This window comes from Nerophis ophidion, linkage group LG06 (assembly GCF_033978795.1).
Source record: "Nerophis ophidion isolate RoL-2023_Sa linkage group LG06, RoL_Noph_v1.0, whole genome shotgun sequence".
NCBI lineage: Eukaryota > Metazoa > Chordata > Actinopteri > Syngnathiformes > Syngnathidae > Nerophis > Nerophis ophidion.
The window spans coordinates 55831135-55853163 of record NC_084616.1 but is presented as its reverse complement, the minus strand read 5'-3'; the positions used below and the strand labels follow the sequence as shown (position 1 = coordinate 55853163).

General features: G+C 37.8%; 1 protein-coding gene across 6 annotated transcripts in view; it reads left to right on the top strand.

Moving 5' to 3' along the window:
• LOC133554990 (uridine-cytidine kinase-like 1) overlaps positions 1-21828 on the top strand; it is a 46596-nt gene extending 24768 nt beyond the window's left edge. For 2 of the 6 annotated variants that reach the window (XM_061904363.1, XM_061904361.1), the window contains exons 4-15: positions 3106-3276; positions 5406-5477; positions 5586-5775; positions 5899-5960; positions 10291-10310; positions 10876-10974; positions 11057-11150; positions 16222-16284; positions 16698-16826; positions 16904-17011; positions 17075-17231; positions 17296-21828. In XM_061904363.1, coding sequence (XP_061760347.1) covers positions 3106-3276; positions 5406-5477; positions 5586-5775; positions 5899-5960; positions 10291-10310; positions 10876-10974; positions 11057-11150; positions 16222-16284; positions 16698-16826; positions 16904-17011; positions 17075-17231; positions 17296-17375 — 1245 coding nt within the window. In that variant the 3' untranslated portion in view covers positions 17376-21828. Of the gene's footprint in view, positions 1-3105; positions 3277-5405; positions 5478-5585; positions 5776-5898; positions 5961-8399; positions 8417-10290; positions 10311-10875; positions 10975-11056; positions 11151-16221; positions 16285-16697; positions 16827-16903; positions 17012-17074; positions 17232-17295 lie in introns of all 6 variants that reach the window. The other 4 variants (XM_061904364.1, XM_061904365.1, XM_061904362.1 and 1 more) reach the window with 4 other exon arrangements.
• Positions 21829-22029: the final 201 nt, after the last annotated feature.

Below are 22029 nucleotides of genomic sequence, written 5' to 3'. Positions count from 1 at the left end.
TTACAAAGCCTACAGTGAGGTCTTAAGAGGCACAAAGGTAGCATAGAAAAAAAAAATTTTGGGAAAATAAATATAAGAAATTAATATTGTTACTCACCTTGCATGTTATGATTTAATATTACATATTAGTTTCACAAATCAAAGTTGAATTACTGACATGAATGGACTTGTAGACAATATTCAAAATTGTTTTGCATAACGGAAATGACGGAGTTAAAACGTTGATGAAGGAAAACATTAAACATTTCTCAGACTACAACTGAACATTCACCTACCGAAAGTTATGAGTGTCTGCGGCAAATAGATGCAAGCTGTTCACCACAAACTTAAGTCACTGCTCGGTGACATTGATTGGTCTAGTGGCAGATGTGAACTGAAGCGAGTACTGCCCGCCTCGGAGCCAGTCAGAATCTGTCTCTTTCATCTAAATGTGAAGGCATGCATTTCAATTTAACAAACAATAGCACTAAGATGATAGGAGGTGTTAGTACTTGTTGTATTCAGATGACGTGCTAGCGTTACTGCTGCTGGGATGAGCCTTGAGATAGGAGTGGCCCTAAAACGTGACTTTCATTTACAATTGTTGCGTGCTGTGTGTTCAAATGTTTCAGCGTATTGCTTGTATGTCCTCCTTTTGATGAAATAGCATTCTTATAATTATTACAAGTAGCGCTATTGCAAACAGTTCTTGCAAAATGTAGTCAACTTTAGAGGGTTTGTGCCGCCCAGACAATGCCATTTTGCGATATGATGTTATTACGCACGATGTGTTATGACGTCATTCCCACCCAGAAGAATCATTCAGGGAATCGTTTGAAAAATGGCAAGCGATTCCAAGGAAGTGATACATTAGGAACCAGTTCTGAACAACAACCGGTTGATTCCCATTCCTATTTGCATCAGATCAGCCTTTTATAATTTGCCCTTTGTTCTTTTACATATGTTTGTTGCAGCTTTCAAATTGTATAGTCAGTTGTGATCATTGTAAATCTTTTTTGTGAATTTATTTAAAGTACCAGTAAAATGGAAAAACAAGTTCGCTTTATATGCTTAATTGTGTTTCATTGTAGCCATTAAACTATGTCCAGTTGTATTCACAATCCGCAAAGTATGTGAAAATGACGTCTATAAACATCACAAAATGCCACACTCTCAGGCGCCCATTTCAAATACTCCGCTCTGAATGTCTTCGGCAATTCCCGTAGATTTGGGGTCAGATGACGTCACGACTCTGCACTCTGACCATATCAGCGGACCATCATACTGAAAATATGCAAAGATTAGAATGAAATTTGCTGTCTATCATTCACAATCCCTACGTAAGACATGAACACATATGTTTTTCGTTTTTTATGCATTTTAAGTCGTATAAATTGATAAATAAAACGTCCGCTAACAACTGAGTCAATGAGGGCTCTCTATTCCGCCCACAAAGCCTTCTAAATAATTTTTAAATAATCATCCAAAACCTGCCAACTAAGGCTGGGCGATATATCGATATACTCGATATATCGCTGGTTTGTCTCTGTGCGATATGGAAAATGACTATCGTGATATTTGGGTATACGTTCTCACGCCGTTTGATTTTAGCTGCTGGCATTATACTACAGGCTTATCCCACTCTGTTGTCTCTCCTTCTCACAGACAGCAAGCGCACCGTGCTTCTTACACACGTCACATACTGTCACGTCATACGTCACATACGTATACGCCCTCGCGGAGCAGAGATGTAGCAGCATGGGTTACGTTAGCTGTGATGCTAGCTGAGCCGTGCGAGTGGTAATACGAGAGAAAGTAGGTGTGAATCTGGTAACAAACGAAGGAAGAATTAATTACCAAGAAAAACAAAAGGGGATCCATCGTCTAGCGGTGGTTTGGCTTCAAGTGGGAATATGGTGAACAGACAACCGTAATTTGTCAAGTGTGGTGCTAAAGCGTTGCTACAAAAAGTAGCATTACTGCTATTATGTAGCATCATTTGAAAAGTCACCTGCTAGAGAATGAAGAGTGCTTACTCCGCATGTCAACATCTCCATTCGGTGCCAGACGCCCACAAAATCATGTACAAAAGTGCACTTTATTTGTTTTAAACTATTGTAGTGGTGTTCTGTACAAAAAGTGCACTTTAATTTAGTCTTGTTTTGATATGTCATCTTAGTGACATCATGCACAAAATTGCACTAATAGCTTGTTTCAAAATTTCTCTGACAGTCTTGCACTTTCTGTTTTGGAAATGACATGAATGTTTGTGCCATTGTTTAATAAATATAAATACAGTTTTGGTCAATTGACTTAGTTGTGATTTCCATCTCTGCATGAAAGTTTAAAATGAGCATATATTATTAATGCAGTATGAACAAGAATGTTTAATGTAGACACATAGAATCATCATACTGCTGTGATTATATGTATCAAGTGTTAATTCAAGGCTAAGGCAAAATATCGAGATATATTTTGTGTATCGCGATATGGCCTAAAAAAAATGAGATATTAAAAATAGGCCATATAACCCAGCCCTACTGCGAACAATACTCTATTTACATATAGTGACCTGAATATTAACCTAATATTAGCAATATTGTTATCATAAGCGCTAACGCTTATGATAACAATGACGAAGAGCCAACTACTAGCTCATGCATCTGCACTGTCAGCCGGCCGGCGTCCTGCTCCTGCAGCAACATCGCATCTCTGCTCATCGTTATTCTAGATTATAAATCATGCCTTTCATCTGGAGAATAGAAAGATTAGGCCATGAATCTATAAATTGTTCATCTGTGACATTCATTTCATTAAAGACAAGACAACCAAAGACAATGTCTGCAAGCAACTTTTCCTTTTAACCCTTTTTGTGGATGATGAGTAGGTCTCCATGGTGAAGATGCTTAGAACATGCAAAAACCTCATTTAAATAGGGCTGTCTGGAGCAGTTATCAATTATACACCCAATATTGGTAGCTCACACGCAACACGCCTACTCATAGTACACTCAATTTTATAGTTTGCACACGCTACTTAGCGCGTGGTATTTGGAGACTTAGCAATACTTAGCAGATCAGGCCTTGTATGTCTCATTTATGAAACACTGTTTTGACTGTCCCTCAGGTCCTCACTACAGAACAACAGAGTCGGGCTGCCAGTAACGACTACAATTTTGACCACCCTGATGCTTTCGACTTTGATCTACTGACGCACACGTTGCGCAAACTCAAGCAGGGCAAGAGCGTCAAAATTCCTGTGTATGACTTTACAACTCATGGAAGACAGAAGGAGTGGGTAAGGATGACATTTACTCATTTAAATAACAAGCAGCATGTCAGAATACTAAGAGATATAATCCTCCTCGCTAGGGGATGGGAATCTGCCGTTTGAGATGCTTGCTCAAACATGTGACACCTAGAGTGGGGCAAAAAAGTATTTAGTCAGCCACCAATTGTGCAAGTTCTCCCACTTAAAATGATGACAGAGGTCTGTAATTTTCATCATAGGTACACTTCAACTGTGAGAGACAGAATGTGAAAAAAAACCCCAAGAATTCACATTGTAGGAATTTTAAAGAATGTATGTGTAAATTATGGTGGAAAATAAGTATTTGGTCAACCGTTCAAAGCTCTCACTGATGGAAGGAGGTTTTGGCTCAAAATCTCACGATACATGGCCCCATTCATTCTTTCCTTAACACGGATCAATCGTCCTGTCCCCTTAGCAGAAAAACAGCCCCAAAGCATGATGTTTCCACCCCCATGCTTCACAGTAGGTATGGTGTTTTTGGGATGCAACTCAGTATTCTTCTTCCTCCAAACACGACGAGTTGAGTTTATACCAAAAAGTTCTATTTTGGTTTCATCTGACCACATGACATTCTCCCATGTGCTCTCTGACAAACTTCAGACGGGCCTGGACATGCACTGGCTTAAGCAGGGGGACACGTCTGGCACTGCAGGATTTGATTCCCTTGTTGACGTAGTGTGTTACTGATGGTAACCTTTGTTACTTTGGTCCCAGCTCTCTGCTGGTCATTCACCAGGTCCCCCTGTGTGGTTCTGGGATTTTTGTTCATCGTTCTTATGATCATTTTGACCCCAAGGGATGAGATCTTGCGCAGAGCCCCAGATCAAGGGAGATTATCAGTGGTCTTGTATGTCTTCCATTTTCTGATAATTGCTCCCACAGTTGATTTTTTCACACCAAGCTGCTTGCCTATTGTAGATTCACTCTTCCCAGTCTGGTGCAGGTCTACAATTATTTTCCTGGTGTCCTTCGACAGCTCTTTGATTTTGGCCGTAGTGGAGTTTGGATTCTGACTGTTTGAGGCTGTGGACAGGTATCTTTTATATAGATAACGAGTTCAAACAAGTGCCATTAATACAGGTAACGAGTGGAGGATAGAAGAGCTTCTTAAAGAAGAAGTTGCAGGTCTGTGAGAGCCAGATATCTTCCTTGTTTGAAGTGACCAAATACTTATTTTCTACCATAATTTACAAATAAATTCTTTAAAATTCCTACAATGTGAATTCCTGGATTTTTTTTTCACATTCTGTCTCTCACAGTTGAAGTGTACCTATGATGAAAATTACAGACCTCTGTCATCATTTTAAGTGGGAGAACTTGGGGCTCCGCGCAAGATCTCATCCCTTGGGGTCAAAATGATCATAAGAACGGTGAACAAAAATCCCAGAACCACACAGGGGGACCTGGTGAATGACCAGCAGAGAGCTGGGACCAAAGTAACAAAGGTTACCATCAGTAACACACTACGTCAACAAGGGAATCAAATCCTGCAGTGCCAGACGTGTCCCCCTGCTTAAGCCAGTGCATGTCCAGGCCCGTCTGAAGTTTGTCAGAGAGCACATGGGAGAATGTCATGTGGTCAGATGAAACCAAAATAAAACTTTTTGGTATAAACTCAACTCGTCGTGTTTGGAGGAAGAAGAATACTGAGTTGCATCCCAAAAACACCATACCTACTGTGAAGCATGGGGGTGGAAACATCATGCTTTGGGGCTGTTTTTCTGCTAAGGGGACAGGACGATTGATCCGTGTTAAGGAAAGAATGAATGGGGCCATGTATCGTGAGATTTTGAGCCAAAACCTCCTTCCATCAGTGAGAGCTTTGAATGGTTGACCAAATACTTATTTTCCACCATAATTTACACATACATTCTTTAAAATTCCTACAATGTGAATTCTTGTTTTTTTTTTTCACATTCTGTCTCTCACAGTTGAAGTGTACCTATGATGAAAATTACAGACCTCTGTCATCATTTTAAGTGGGAGAACTTGCACAATCGGTGGCTGACTAAATACTTTTTTGCCCCACTGTACCTATTTTAGTGCATTCCAAGTAACTTTTATAATTGTCCCAAAGATAATCATGTAATTCCCCACCCTCATGTCCTTCACAGAAAACAGTATATGGAGCTAGTGTTATCATCTTTGAGGGGATCATGGCCTTTGCAGATAAAGATCTCTTGCAGGTATGGGGGCATGTTATTGGTCCGTTTTTGAAGTTCTGCTGACCTGTAAAAGCACATGACTCCAGATGTTTATTTTGTAAGTGCATGTATAAACATTTTCCTTTTCAGTTGCTGGACATGAAAATCTTTGTAGACACAGACTCAGACATCCGGCTAGTGCGGCGGCTGAGGAGGGACATAACCGAGAGAGGCCGTGACATCGAGGGCGTCATCAAACAGTACAACAAGTTTGTCAAGCCGGCCTTTGAACAGTACATCGAGCCCACCATGCGCCTGGCTGATATTGTAGTGCCTCGTGGTACGTTTTACTTTCTTTTGGACACATTTGCATGTCAATTACTGTGATGACTGGTTTTGTTTAAATAAGTGACCAGCAGAATGAAGGCATAAATTATTACTCTGTTTTCTGTTATCCTGTCAGGTGGTGGCAACATGGTGGCCATTGATTTGATAGTGCAGCACGTCCACAGTCAGCTGGAGGAGGTGAGAATGGTCACACATTTCATCTGAAGCACACGCACACACACCTGTTAAATATGACTGCATGAGTTAGAGTATTGCTCTGCTTGTCCTAGTACGAATCCCGTTTACAAATTGTGTTGGATGTAAATATAAACGGAATACAACAATTTGCAAATCCTTTTCAACCCGTATTCAATTGAATGCACTACAAAGACAAGATATTTGATGTTCAAACTGACTTAGTTTTTTTTTTTCAAATAATAATAAATTAGAATTTCTTTGCTGCAACACGTGCCAAAGTAGTTGGGAAACGGCATGTTCACCACTGTGTTACATCACCTTTTTTTTTTTTACAACACTCAATAAACGTTTGGGAACTCCATCCATTTTCTACCGCTTATTCCCTTTCGGGGTCGCGGGGGGCGCTGGCGCCTATCTCAACTACAATCGGGTGTTTAGGAACTGAGGAAACTAATTGTTGAAGCTTTGAAAGTGAAATTCTTTCCCATTCTTGTTTTATGTAGAGCTTTAGTCGTTCAACAGTCCGGGGTCTCCACTGTCGTATTTCACGCTTCATAATAAGCCACACATTTTTGATGGGAGACAGGTCTGGACTGCAGGCGAGCCAGGAAAGTACCCGCACTCTTTTACACAAAGCCACGCTGTTGTAACATGTGGCTTGCCATTTTTTTGCTGAAATAAGCAGTGGTGTCCATGATAATGTTGCTTGGATGACAACATATGTTGCTCCAAAACCTGTATGGACCATTCAGCATTAATCGTGCCTTCACAGATGTGTAAGTTATCCATGCCTTGGGCACTAATACACCCCCATACCATCACAGATGCTGGCTTTTGAATTTGGCGCCTATAACAATCCGGATGGTTATTTTCCTCTATGTTCCGGAGGACACCATGTCCACAGTTTCCAAATAAAATTTTAAATGTGGATTTGTCAGATCACAGAACACTTTTCCACTTTGCATCAGTCCATCTTAGATGAGCTCGGGACCAGCGAAGCCGGCGGCTTTTCTGGGTGTTGTTGTAAATGGGTTTGGCTTTGCATAGTAGAGTTTTAACTTGCACTTACAGATGTAGCGACCAACTGTAGTTACTGACAGTGGTTTTATGAAGTGTTCCTGAGCCCATGTGGTGATATCCTTTTTATACGGTGATGTTGGTTTTTGATGCAGTACCACCTGAGGGATCAACGGTCCATAATATCTTCGCTTACGTGCAGTGATTTTGCCAGATTCTCTGAACCTTTTGATGGTTTTATGGAAAGTAGATTGTAAAATCCCTAAATTCCTTGCAATAGCTCATTGAGAAATGTTGTTCTAAAACTGTTAGACAATTTACTTACAAAGTGGTGACCCTCGCCTCATTCTTATTTGTGAATTACTGAGCATTTCTTGGAAGCTGCTTTTATACCCAATCATGGCACCCGCCTGTTCCGAATTAGCCTGCACACCTGTGGGATGTTCCAAATAAGTGTTTGATGAGCATTCCTCAACTTTATCAGTATTTATTGCCACCTTTCCCAACTTCTTTGTCACGTGTTGCTGGCATCAAATTCTAAAGTTAATAATTATTTGCACAAAAAAAAGTTAATCAGTTTGAACATCAAATATGTTGTCTTTGTAGCATATTCAATTGAATATGGGTTGAAAATTATTTGCAAATCATTGTATTCCGTTTATATTTACATCTAACACAATTTCCCAACTCATATGGAAACGGGGTTTGTACATCTCAGCGTTTTAAATTATTTGTACACTAAATAGACAAAAGGCACCTTCTGTAATTTTATATAGAACATTTATTTTTAGAATTAGCTTAGCCAATGCTGGAGCAATTGGCCATAATGTTTGGCCATAATTGTGCATCCCTAGGTAAATGTATGTCTCTTTATTTACGTGTATTTTGAGATCAATTACCTTGCTGAATAGCTCCCTCTAGTGGAAGAAAATTGTACTGCATAAAATGAGGCCCTCTCCCATCATCTGGTTTTTATATTTGGATTGATTTGCTGAAAATATTAATCACTGTTATGTACCAATTACAAGCAATCAAAATGATCAATTGTATTTTGTTAATTATTCATGATAAAAACCATAATGTTCAATAGTGTGGAATTTTCATGTTCACCAAAGTTCAAAACTTTTAGGAACAGTTTCTGTAGTTGCTTTCCTCAAAAGTATGTTGCTCATGAAGAAAATGTAATTACTCATTTTAGAAGATGTCATTTACAGTAAATGGTCATCTGTGGGATAAATACTGTATGTGTTGAATACATATGTGATATTTAGTCATTTTCCAAAATAGTAGAATGTGAATTTGTTTACCAGAGGCACATTCAATGTCCCCTCGATCAACGTGTGCACTCACACACTCATGATAAATTGCTCTCCCACCCTTTCCCCGCCACTCCCTCATCCCACAACCTTCAACGGCTCACAGCGCGAGCTCAGCGTCAGGTAGAGTGGCCTTTATCCTGTCTATCATTCTCTCCTCAACATCCGCCATCTTTCCCAAACTGCATCATCCTTTTACTGTCAGAAGGGGAGAAAAAAGAGAGGGAAGCAACGACAACATCTGCCTTTCACAAATCTGCTGGCTGCCATGTGGCATCACCTGCCGTCGCATCTGAAGGCCAATTTTACACACAGTTGAGCCATACTAAAACATCTTTCTTACTTCGTAACAAATTAGATTAGACAGCGTAGAGTAGCTAGCATTTAAAGGCCTACTGAAACCAACTACTACCGATAGTTTATATATCAATGATGAAATATTAACATTGCAACACATGCCAATACGGGCTTTTAGTTTACTAAATTGCAATTTTAAATTTCCCGCGAGTTTCTTGTTGAAAACGTCGCGGAATGATGACGTGTACGCGTGACGTCACGGACTGTCAGGAAATATTAGCTCAGCACCAAACACGGCTAAAAGTCGTCTCTCTTCATCGCGTAATTACACAGTATTTAGGACATCTGTGTTGCTGAATGTTTTGCAATTTGTTCATTTAATAACGGAGACTATAAAGAACAATGCTGTTGGTGGAAAGCGGTGGATTGCAGCTGTCTTTAGCACCGAGACACAGCTGGTGTTTCTTTGTTTGTTGTGAAGCAGAGCGGTCAAGCGAACATGTTTTCTCTACGTCAACTAGCATGTGTTTGGATGGGAAAATTGTGATATATATCTTACCGGAGACATCAATGGATTATTCGTCGTCCTGCAGCGGCTGTCAAAAAATGCAGCTATGAGCTTGGCTCCTCGGCTTCTCTCTGAGACACTGCGTGTTCACCGCAGCCATCTGACCTCGAGGTATGTCTTTACAAGCTCACTAAAACACTATTAAAACAATAAACAGATAACGGATCTTCCAGAATTATCCTAGTAAACGTGTTTAATTACATCTGAAACGCTCACACTGCCGCCGCCCGGAGCCGTCACTTTTTTTTTTTTTTTTTCCTAGTCCTTCACTATCAATATCTTCATTTACGAATCTTTCATCCTCGCTCAAATTAATGGGGAAATTGTCACTTTCTCGGTCCGAATTGCCGTTACTGCTGGTGGCTCCCATTATAAACAATGTGAATATGTGTGGAGCCCTGCAACTCGTGACGTCACGCGCACATACTTCCGGTAAAGGCAGAGCTTTTTTTATTAGCGACCAAAAGTTGTGAACTTTATCTTCGATGTTTTTTACTAAATCCTTTCAGCAAAAATATGGCAATATTGCGAAATGATCAAGTATGACACATAGAATTGACCTGCTATTCCCGTTTAAATAAGAAAATCTCATTTCAGCAGGCCTTTAATGTAATGCATTTATTTCAAACAAAAGACAACACACACACACTCTTTTAGTCTAAAAATACACTAAGGGATGACACAAGTACGGGACCGCAACAATAACTAAAAAAAACCGCCGGAGAGATCATTTGGCAGCCATTGTCGACCGCGAAGAAAGTTTCCAGTACTGAGTTTGTGCTTCCATTCAATAACAGCCACAACAACCGAGACTAACGTACACACACAGACAGAGGAAGTGAGATGGCTCTAGTCACAGGAAGTGTGCTGATTACCAACCTCTAGACTTGAAATAGATGGCAGCCATAGGGTAGTTTGTGCAATTCATATAAATAACAATAGCCCAAGTAATTACCTCCAAAGAGCGTTACGATGATAACCTCTTTAAGTCTCTTTACTGTGAGACTTGTTCTTCATCCATTCATCCATCGTAATGTTGTGCCCTTTCATTTCTCTTCCCCTTATCTGCTCTTCATCTTTCTGTGTCTCCTCTGTTGTCGCCGTTGTCTTTCGTCCAAAATTCTCCCCATAGAGGAAACTTCGCTGGGATATGTGAGCAGAATTGCTATGATTTGTCTTTTTGTTGCATCTGGCATTAATAACGTGATCTCAGTGACAGTGGCATTGTAGCTGTTTGCAGCGTGATGATGTCACCATGACATCATCACTGGTTGTAACTGTGTGTTTGCGGCCAAGGGCTAACAAATCTATCCAAACTCATCTACACTGAGTGTAGAATCTTCAAGAATCATTACAATTAATTGAGACCGAAAGATGCAAAACTAATCATTTGGAAACATAATTCAATAATATGTTATTGATCTTAGTTTCAAATCATCCCAACATCATGGTCTCTTTTCTTTTGTAATTGTCCACCTAAGTATGCTAACAGTGACACTGTGTGCTTTGATCTTTTTGTGTTTCTGCTTTTTCAAAGTGATCCCTAGCTGCTTTACACCTGCAATAACAAAATGCTTTGTGGCATGTGTGTGTTTTTCTCACCGTGCACATCGTGTTATTCAAGTAAAAGTGGTTGGTGCTGATGCCCACCAACCCTCCTCCCGTTCCTCTCAACCTTGCACCAACCCCGCTGTACTATTTGTTGCCGTGGTTACAGGGCAGCCCTGGCCTCCGCTCACCAAGCCCAGCCCCTCCCCCAGACGCTCAGCGTTCTGGAGAGTACACCCCAGGTCAGAGGCATGCACACCATCATCAGGTGAAAGCGAGGACACAGCTACTTATTTGCCATCTCACCGTGACATTACATAGAGCGTAACGTGTGCACCTTTCTGTTTTAGAAACAGAGAAACCAGCCGTGATGAGTTCATCTTTTACTCCAAGAGGTTGATGCGTCTGTTGATCGAGCGAGCGCTCTCCTTCCTCCCATCACAGGTATATACGATTAAATACACATGTCATTTACTTTGACTTAGTACATACTCACTCCTAGGATATGTCCAAACAAACATGGTTATTTTCAACAACACCGTCCAATGTTAAAACAATTAGTACAGTTTCAAAACAGTCTCTGTCCAAACAAAACCACATTTAGCTGTCATTAAGGTTTTGTCCAACAAGAAAAAAATGGCCACATGCCAATATGATAGCTCTGTTCATTAATAAAGTGATATATTACATGTGAACATTATCTTGGAAATCAGCGCACTCTTACACAAAGCAGAGGAAACATTGTGAATATTTTACAATGTTTTGTGTTCTGTTGGTATATAAAGTTTAAAAACAGTACATAATGTTGCACATTTCGCATTACCAAAAAGCTCAGTTTTACCTGACCTCACTCAAAAGGCTTTGTTTTTAAGTATCTTGCGGACTACAAGTTGCAGCGGTGTATAAGCTGCACCCACTACATGTTTTGAAGAAAAATGTTTTTTTCATATACATACCTTAACCGTTTCCAAACGGTGCCTGTAATACTGCTGTTCAAACAAAACAGAAAAGTTATTGATATCTATTATTCAGCCTTTATGATATTAATGTTGATTTTCTCAATTTTATATAAGGTTCAAGATGTTTATCAGGGTTCTGCTTCCTTGTACTTTGTAAACAATTTGAGTTTGAACAGATTCTTGAAGTGGATCATTTTAATACATTCTCTGATTTCTTTGCTTAATCCATTCCATAGTTTAGCCGTTAGCGAAGAAAAATCCATAGGTTAGTCTTAAACTGGATAAGAAGTTATCTAACGAACAGGAAACATTACGTGAGGCTAGGCGAACACACTTCTACAACGCTAAATATATCCTGTGGTGTACCTCAGGGATCAATACTAGGACCTAAATTATTCAATCTCTATATAAATGACATTTGTAAAGTTACAAGAGATTTAAAGTTAGTATTATTTGTGGATGATACAACAGCGTTTTGTTCAGGAGAGAACACACCGAAGCTAATATAAATAATAAAAGAAGAAATGAACAAATTAAAAAGAAGGTTTGACGAAAACAGACTATCATTGAATCTCAGTAAAACTAAAATAATGCTATTTGGTAACAGTAGAAAAGAAAGTCAAACACAAATACAAATAGACGGAATAGAAATTAAAAGAGTAAATGAAACCAAATTTCTAGGTATAATGATTGATGATAAATTGAACTGGACACCTCATATAAAAAATATACAACATAAAGTAGCAAAAAACAAGTCAATAATGAATAAAGCCAAATATGTTCTAGACCAAAAATCACTTCATATTCTTTACTGCTCACTAGTGTTACCATATCTGAGTTACTGTGTAGAAATATGGGGAAATAATTACAAAAGTACACTTCATTCACTAACAGTGCTACAAAAAAGATCAGTTAGAATAATACATAATGTTGGATATAGAGAACATACAACATACATTATTTATTGAATCAAAGATACTGAAGTTCCACAACATAGTGAAATTGCAAACAGCTAAAATTATACACAAAGTAAACTACAACAAGCTACCCAAGAATATACAACAATTCTTCTCAACAGAAGAGGAGAAATATAATGTTAGAGAAAAATGTAATTTAAAACATTTGTACGCACGTACAACACTTAAGACCTTCAGTATATCTGTTTGTGGAATTAAATTATGGAATGGATTAAGCAAACCAATCAAACAATGTACTAATATGATCCACTTCAAGACACTCTTCAAACTTAAAGTGTTTACAAAGTACAAAGAAGAAGAATCATGATAAACATTCTGAATTTATTCATCCATCCATTCTTTCATTCTCAAAATAACCTTACTTATCTCATCGTATGGAATATAACTTACTTCACCAATTATTTATTTATTTATTTTCATTGTGATACTTACAGAGTATATTGTGAATACATTGAGAACAGGAATTGAACTAAAGTTTTAGCAACTGTTATGTAAAAGAAAAGGGGTAGGATTTAATAAGCTCTGCTTCTTCCTACTCCTTTTTGAACATGTTGAAAAGAGAAACTGGAAATTGTGATATATCATGTTGTATGCTTGCATGTTCGAAATAAACATAAACTCAAACTCAAATGTTGTTAAAGATATGGGACATCAACGACTTAACAAGAACTGTCTTGATTTTGTTTCTACAACTAATGGCGCCCATATAAAGGGTGTAATAAACAAGTCAAAAAACATACATAACTACTTTGGACAAATTGGACAAACCCCAAAACCATTGTGTAAATCGTAAACAAAAACAGAATACAATGATTTGCAAATCCTTTTCAACCTATAGTCAATTGAATAGAGTGCAAAGACAAAATACTTAACGTTCGAACTGGAAAACGTTATTTTTTGCACATATTGCTCATTTGGAACTAATTTGACCCTAGTGTGTGAATGTGAGTGTGAATGTTGTCTGTCTGTCTATCTGTGTTAAAGTTGATTCACGCTATTCAGAATAATTGTTTCAGTTTAACATTATAATAAATTCAAACCAATTTCGAACAATACTACATTTGCTATTTAAACTATAACAAAACCTTTTCAAAACAGGTTACAGGTTACAAAAGCTCCTCGTGGCTCCTGACATATTGATTGATTGATTGATTGATTGATATATATATTTTTATTTCAAATATGCAAAAAAAAACAAGAACAAGCATGATCCAATACAGTGCTATAGCCTTAACGGCTATTATAACAAAATGAAAACAATGGAGAATAAAAAACAAAAACAACTGAGCATATTTTACATATTTGAATAGGAGTGAGAAGAAGTATACACTTGACGTATGACGTTAATGTGCAGGGAGTGAGCACCTCCTGAATGTATTTTCAAAAATTAATTATTGGAAAATGTTTAATTGATTCAGAAACGTTTTTAACTATTTGAGTGGGAATCGATTTTTTTTTTTCCGGGACCCCTAATGGATACCACAGATTTGTCTATTAATTCGCTTTTGTAATAAACTTGTTCAAATGCAATAACCGACTTGTTTAACACAATGGGTCAAATCTACTAAGATCCAAATACCACGCGCTAAACATCATTTGCAAATAATAACATTTAGGAATATGAAATGTCCGCAAAAAGTGGAATTCAGTGTTTTTAGACATTAATTTTCGCATCAAAATATCACTTCTGCAATTTTTTTAATGAAATATCCAAAGAATACGATCCCCAAAAAAATTTGTTGAATGCTGGTCTCCGCTGCAGGAACTTGCTTACCTGTTGCATCCGTTTGCGCTGCGAGCCACAAAGCTGACAGCTGTCTACTTTGCTGCTAATCATGTTTGGATGATTGCAATCCGTACACTGTTAGTTCTAAACCAGTTGTAGTTCGAGAGCATTTATTAGTAGCCAGCAAGAAGGTATATTTTTGACGGTACGCATTTAAACAGAGGTCACAGCACCAGAAGTATACTATTGGGGGGGCGTGGCTATAATACAGGGTTGCCGAATGGGAAAAGTTATTTGAGTTCTTTGCATGCATGTTGAAGAATGTTACATTACATTTTCAATTAAATTGTTGGTTAATTATCTACCAAAAAATAATAAATAATTATGGGGTACATCACGTGGGACATGTGTGTGTGAAAAAGACACCCAAAAGAGGAAATGTAGTCTTGATTTTCAAAAATTTCTTTCAGAGCTTGCTTGGCAGTCTGGCCCATTTTCCTCATTTTTACCTGAATGTTCGTCTTTTTTTTTTTTTCAAAGGGTGCTCGCATGCCTGAAAATAGTGTGTACTGTTATTGTTATCTGCTAAGACTGTAATAGTAATAAGTGGTGCAGACAACCTTATTTAAATGAAGTGTTTTCATGTACTAAGTGTTTTTCACCATGGAGACACTCATTTACTGCACATTTATAGTATCATGCACCTGTGACACTTTGTGTGGGCATTTTAGCAGCAGTCCGGCCGTGCATCTACAACAGAGCACCCTTTTTTAGCGCACATTAATTGAAATTTGAATTAATCAGCTCCTTTAGTCATCCAGCAGCTATAACATTATAAAATGACATTGCTGAATAGACTATATGTCTAGTGTTTTATTTCTGACTGTCTATATAATAATAATAATAAAAATTCCCTAAGATCCTCTTCATCCATCCATCTCACTGTCCCCTTATTTAAACTGTCCACCATGGGTGCCCGAGCTTTCAGCCGCTCTGCCCCACATCTTTGGACCTCATTACCACCAGACCTCCGCAACTTGGACTCATTATCCCTCTTCAAGTCAAGACTCAAAACACACCTATACCGGACTGCTTATTCTTTGTAATCACCCTATCTTATCTATCTTTGTTGTTATTATTGTTGTTTTTATCCAATTTGATTTTATTGTTTTGATTTTGTACGGTGACCTTGAGTGCCCAGAAAGGCGCCTTATAAATAAAATGTATTATTGTTATTATTTCTGACTGTCTATATATGTTAAAAAGCGCCTCCTTTCTCACAGCTATTTATGCACAACCACCAGTTTGTACATCCTTTCTAGACATACTAAATATAGACGCAAAACAGCAGCTGCAGAAAAATGTCATTCTTAAAAAATCAAACTGTATGGCTAAATAATTATATTTGCATCTTCTCCTTCCAGTACTGTAGGCGCTCTGATAGCCTGCATATTTTATGAATACTCAGGAATGCGCTCCTCGTTTTGCTCACTTAACAGACCCAACATGTTTAGCAGATCAGCTTTGCGTGTGCTGTCAAGTTTGCAGGTCCTCTAGTACATGCAAACCTTTAAAAGATCAGACCCATTTCTTAGAATTCAAGATTAACGTTTAGTGTAAACTAAGATGTTTATAGCATAGTTTTACAGTTATACTCAAAATGATTCCACTTACTTTTATTTTATAAACGTCCAGTAGTTTGCATTAAACCAAAAACAATCTAAAGAGCTTAACACATTTATTAATATTGTGCAGACCCTTTTTTTTATATATATTTAAAGTGTGCACATTTTGACAATGGTTATATTGTAATGCTCTGATTAATAATCATTTTACTTTAAATATTCTCTCAGCTCCATGTAGTCCAGACCCCCCAGGGAGAAGATTATGAAGGCAGGACTTTCCACGGGAAGGGGGTAATGTGTGATTGACCAACCTTTTTTTGTATTGTTGTATTGACCTAAATAAGGCATTTTTTTAATCCAAGTAAAAAAGTCTATAAAAAAAAAAAGACAAGTGCAGGCCAGCAAGGAGCGCAAATTACATATTTTCTTCTTGTCACTCACTGATGGGGGAGAGATGGCTTTTGCAGAGCTTGTGCAAACTATTAAACAACAGAGGAGGTATTTTAAAGACACGTCTGATTAATAAAGCAGTCATTAAGCAACTGAAAATAAATCTAATATCCCTTTTCAATGATTTTTAAAATAATATATTGTCTGAAAAAAGACAAAATGAGCCTTGAGAAGAAGAGATTAGGTCAATACAATATTTTCAAGACATTTCAGTTGCAGTCTTGGCATCAGTCTGACATGTTGGTTTTCTGCAGATCACTGGCGTGTCCATTTTACGGGCTGGAGAGACCATGGAGCCTGCACTAAGGGCCGTGTGCAAAGACGTCCGCATTGGAAAAATCCTCATCCAGACCAACCAGGACACAGGAGAGCCAGAGGTCCAGGTTTCAAACAATATAACACTGGAGATCAAAAAGTCCTGTACATTTGAACATTCGAACTTATTGGATTTTGTACGCAGCTTCACTACCTGCGCCTCCCCAAAGACATAAGTGAAGATCACGTGATCCTGATGGACTGCACCGTGTCCACCGGCGCTGCTGCCATGATGGCCGTGCGAGTCCTGCTGGTGAGTACTCGGTCTGGCTGCCGCAGTGGACAGAAAGCGGCACCCATCATGTTTGCATTGCAGGACCACGACGTACAAGAGGACAAGATCCTCTTGGTCTCCCTGCTCATGGCTGAAATGGGCGTCCATTCTGTGGCCTACGCCTTCCCACAGGTCAAGATCATCACCACGGCTGTAGACAAGAAGGTCAACGACTTATTCCACATCATACCTGGCATTGGTGAGCATTGAACATGCATATTGTAATCACAGCATGTGTTCTCACACCTGAACCACGTTTGTAGGAAACTTTGGTGATCGATACTTTGGAACTGATGCCCCTCCTGAATGGAGTGACGACGACATGGACGAGCCCAGTTACTGATTCTTGCTGGATTCTGTGCCAGGTGGTCCAACAGCAATTGGTGCATTGTTTGTTTAAATTATTTTATTGCTTAAAAGAGATGGATCGTGATATCAAGGTGAACATATTTTTGTACAGTATGTTAGTAACTTTTACTTTGCTGTTTGGCCTTAAAAAGTGTAATACTGTGGAAGACACAACTGAATGTGCAACTCTTGTACACATTATCTCAAATCAGCACACCAACGTAACTTTTTCATGTGCACTTCCTCAACAACAATTCAGTTGGAAAATACTCTTTTTTATGTTTTTGTTTTTAAAGGTTTCTAGATCAGAGATGTGACTGACTATTTTAAACTTTAAATTATCGTGCTCCTACGTATCTAATCTAGTGGTTCTCAAACTATGTTCGCCATGTACCACTCTCCAAGTACTGCCATAATGACCAACATTGAAATACAGTATCGTCGTAGGGCTTAATATTTATTAAAAATCATATACATTTTTATATTTTTGTCCACTGTAACATTAGACACTGTTTTAACAGTAACACTGTGTTTAAATATAGGAAAATAAAATACTCTACTTTAATCTTTGGCATACCACTAGTGGTACACGTACTGCAGTTTGAGAATCACTGATCTAAAGAAAAGACAACAGGAATTCAAAAAAATAAGTTGTTTTCAAATACTTTTATAAAATGCACTACTTTACCTTCTATTTGTACAAGAAAGTAAAGTTCTCCCCAAAAACTTTTACTTGGTTGTGAAAGTATTCCTTAGGTACTTTTACTTTTAAGGTCTCATCCGCTTTTCCTCTGTAAAAAGATGCCAGCCCGTCAGCTCACATGCGCTCCCTCACAGTCAACCAGGGTACTGTGCACCTCACTTTATGGCATTTCTCAAATTTAAAGTCGGGTTAGTGAGAATAATCATTTCATACTTACATTACACCCGTCCAACGGCAAAACTCAGTAACTGAATGTTGGTCAAACCTGAGCTGATAATAATTTTGGAGTTCCTAGGTGATATGCTTTACATTAGTGTATGCGATATTGTAATTTGTTCCGTAAGTAAGCTGTTACGCGCATGGCAGGACCTAGCAACTACCACATAACCGCGTAGATACAACAGAAAAACCTAGTATCTCAAGGGACCAATCGGAGCTTCTTTGTCAGTCGCCTTATTGTCTTCAATGAGACATTTGCACGAATGGGGCCGACGGTCAACCTGATTATGTGATATTATGGCACAAGGGGATATTTGGAAGATTGGCTCCAGGACTTTGCAAGCACCTTCATTAAATGTATTGTTCTTGATTCTTCCCCTAGCATACTCTTTTGGGCAGATAACTGTGGAGGTCAAAATAAAAACTGGACGCTGCCCAGTGTGCAAACGCAGAATGGGGCCCACCAGAGATTGTGATAAAATATCTGGAGAAAGGGCACACGTTCATGAGAGCAGATTCAATCCATGGCTCAATCGGCAAGAAAATGAAAGCTCAAGAAAACATCTATACGTGTGATGACTTTGTAAATCTTTGTAAGACAGCATCAAGATAGATTGATTTTCCTTTGTTTTCTCAAAATCAGATAGAAGTGAGTTACTAGGTTTTGCCTTTGGACGGGAGATTAAAGACGTCACACAGGCAGTGAAACTTTGTGTTTTTGCAAATATTATATTGCTGGCAAACTAAAAAGTTTGAGGTTGAGTCCCAATTTATGATGGATTGCACAATCAGAGGGTAGCCTCATCTCAAGTTTCTGCTCTGTATTTGACCCAAAAATTTTGCGAATTCAGCTATTATTACTTAACAAAACTTTGCCGGATGATAATCACACTGACATATATTCGTAACAGTTCAATGGACTAATGTTAAAGGGGAGCTATGATTATTTTAAAACACATTTTGTTGTGGTCTCGATTATGTTTTGGATCAATTTCGCTCCACAATCACTTTTTTAACCTACTTTCTGAATATGTCTGCAAGATGTTCGTTTTATGAGGCGTTCCCGGATTGCAACATTAAAAACATTATATAGATTAACTTGATCACAGCATTATAAACATTATATAGATTCACACGGTCACAATTTATGAACATTATATGGATTAACTTGGTCACAACATTTTAAACATATAGATTCACTTGATCACAACTTTATAAACAACATTTATATTCACTTCATAACAATATCATAGACATTATATAGATTCACCCGGTCACAATTTATAAACATTATATACTGTAGATTCACATGATCACAACATTATAAACAAATGGATTAACTTGATCACAACATTATATAGATTCACCCAGTCACAATTTGTAAACATACATTCACCCGGTCACAATTTATAAACATTATGTAGATTCACTCGGTCACACTTTATAAACATTATATGATGTAGATTCACTTGATCACAACATTATAAACATATACATTCACTTGATCACAACATTATATAGATTCACCCGGTCACAATTTATAAACATACATTCACTCAGTCACAACTTATTAACATTATATAGATTCACCCGGTCACTATTTATAAACATTATATAATGTAGATTCACTTGATCACAACATTATGAACATATAGTTTCACTTGATCACAACAGTACATAGATTCACCCGGTCACAATTTATAAACATATAGATTCACCCGGTCACAATTTATAAACATATAGATTCACTTGATCACAACATATATACATTATATAGATTCACTTCATCACAACATTATAAACATAAAGATTCACTTGATCACAACATGATGTAGATTCACCCGGTCACAATTTATAAACATTATATAGATTCACCTGGTCACAATTTATAAACATTATATAGATTCACCCAGTCACAATTTATAAACATATACAGTACATTCACCCCGTCACAATTTATAAACATTATGTAGATTCATCACAACATTATATAGATTCACCCGGTCACAATTTATGAACATTATATAGATTCACTTCATCACAACATTATAAATATATAGATTCACTTGATCACAACATGATATAGATTCACTTGGTCACAATTTATAAACATTGTATAAATTCCCCCGGTCCCAATTTATAAACATTACATAGATTCACCCAGTCACAATTTATAAATATTATATAGATTCACCTCATCACAACATTATAAACATATAGATTCACTTCATCAAAACATGATATAGATTCACCTGGTCACAATTTATAAACATGATATAGATTCACCCGGTCACAATTTATAAACATGATATAGATTCACCCAGTCACAATTTACAAACATTATATAGATACACCCAGTCACAACATGATATAGATTCACCCGGTCACAATTTATAAACATCATATAGATACACCCAGTCACAACATTATAAACATTATATAAATTCACCCGGTCACAATTTCTAAACATTATATAGATTCACCCAGTCACATCATTAAATACACTTGCACACTCCGATGGCTAGAGAGCTGCATAAAAAAGCAAACAACTATGTCCCCGCATGTCGCACGTGTGTGCTATTCTAGTCATGCCAACATTAGATGGAAACGATTCTTCATCCTACCTCATCTTCATGTTTCCTCAAACCAAGTCGTAATGTTGCCGCCGTTTTCTGTTGAAGTTCAGCTACTAATCCAGTTTAGTTTTGGCCCGAATGTAGTGCACGAAAAGACAAAGAAGTATTTATTTACTTATTTATTATACTAGAGACACTAGTGATTTAGGGCTATATAAATAATCATTGATTGATTGATTGTTTGATATTTCATATTTATTTCATATTCATAAAGCAGGTGTGAGGTGATGAAACGAGACGAAATATACGAAAGTTCCAGCTGTGTGGACTCAGCGGGGGGGGCTTTCTGACACAATACGACCAAGCGTGCCCACATATGTACGTCCACCTCACTGTGACGTCACAAATCCCCCACCTAAAAAAATATATACTGCAAAACCTGGCAAACAGAGGTAACCAAAACTGAGTGCACGCTCACGCTGAAATGGACAAACTTTGATATTTCATGCTTTGGCGTTGTTTAACTTTATTATCCAACATTTATAAGTTACTATTGATTTGATGTAACTTTTTTTTTTAACCTCTAATTCAAACCTTTGCTCTTTGGGGTTTTGTCAAATGTAATTATTGAGAATCATGCACATAAGACTGAATGACACTTTACAAAAAGCAACAACCAGCAAGCAAGGAAGTCGTACGTATTTTAAGTTTCTGTTAGCTTATTTTCCTCATTTCACTTTCACTGCCCGTCTTGTTGCAATGCTCTCACTCCAGTGCACTGCAGCTCTAGTGCAACATGGACTTTTAAGTCCCATAACATGCAGACTTTCAAAGGCTTTATGGCGGAACGTTTGTGCCGTACAACAAGTAAGAGATGTGCACTGCTTTGTTTACAACCTTTGATGCTTGTTTTTATATGTGCAATAAAGTGCAATATCTGAATATTCAAATGTGTGCCAATTTGATTAATACTACAAATATGTAGTATTTTGCGACACTTACTGTCGCAGGAACAGAAACATTTGGACATCCCATGCTAAGCATTTATTCATGCATAGCATACAGTGCAGAACAAAATATGTATTTGTCCAAAAACACTGTTGTTGAGCTGGGAGAGGTCACACTCTATTGCAGGGGTCATCAACCTTTTT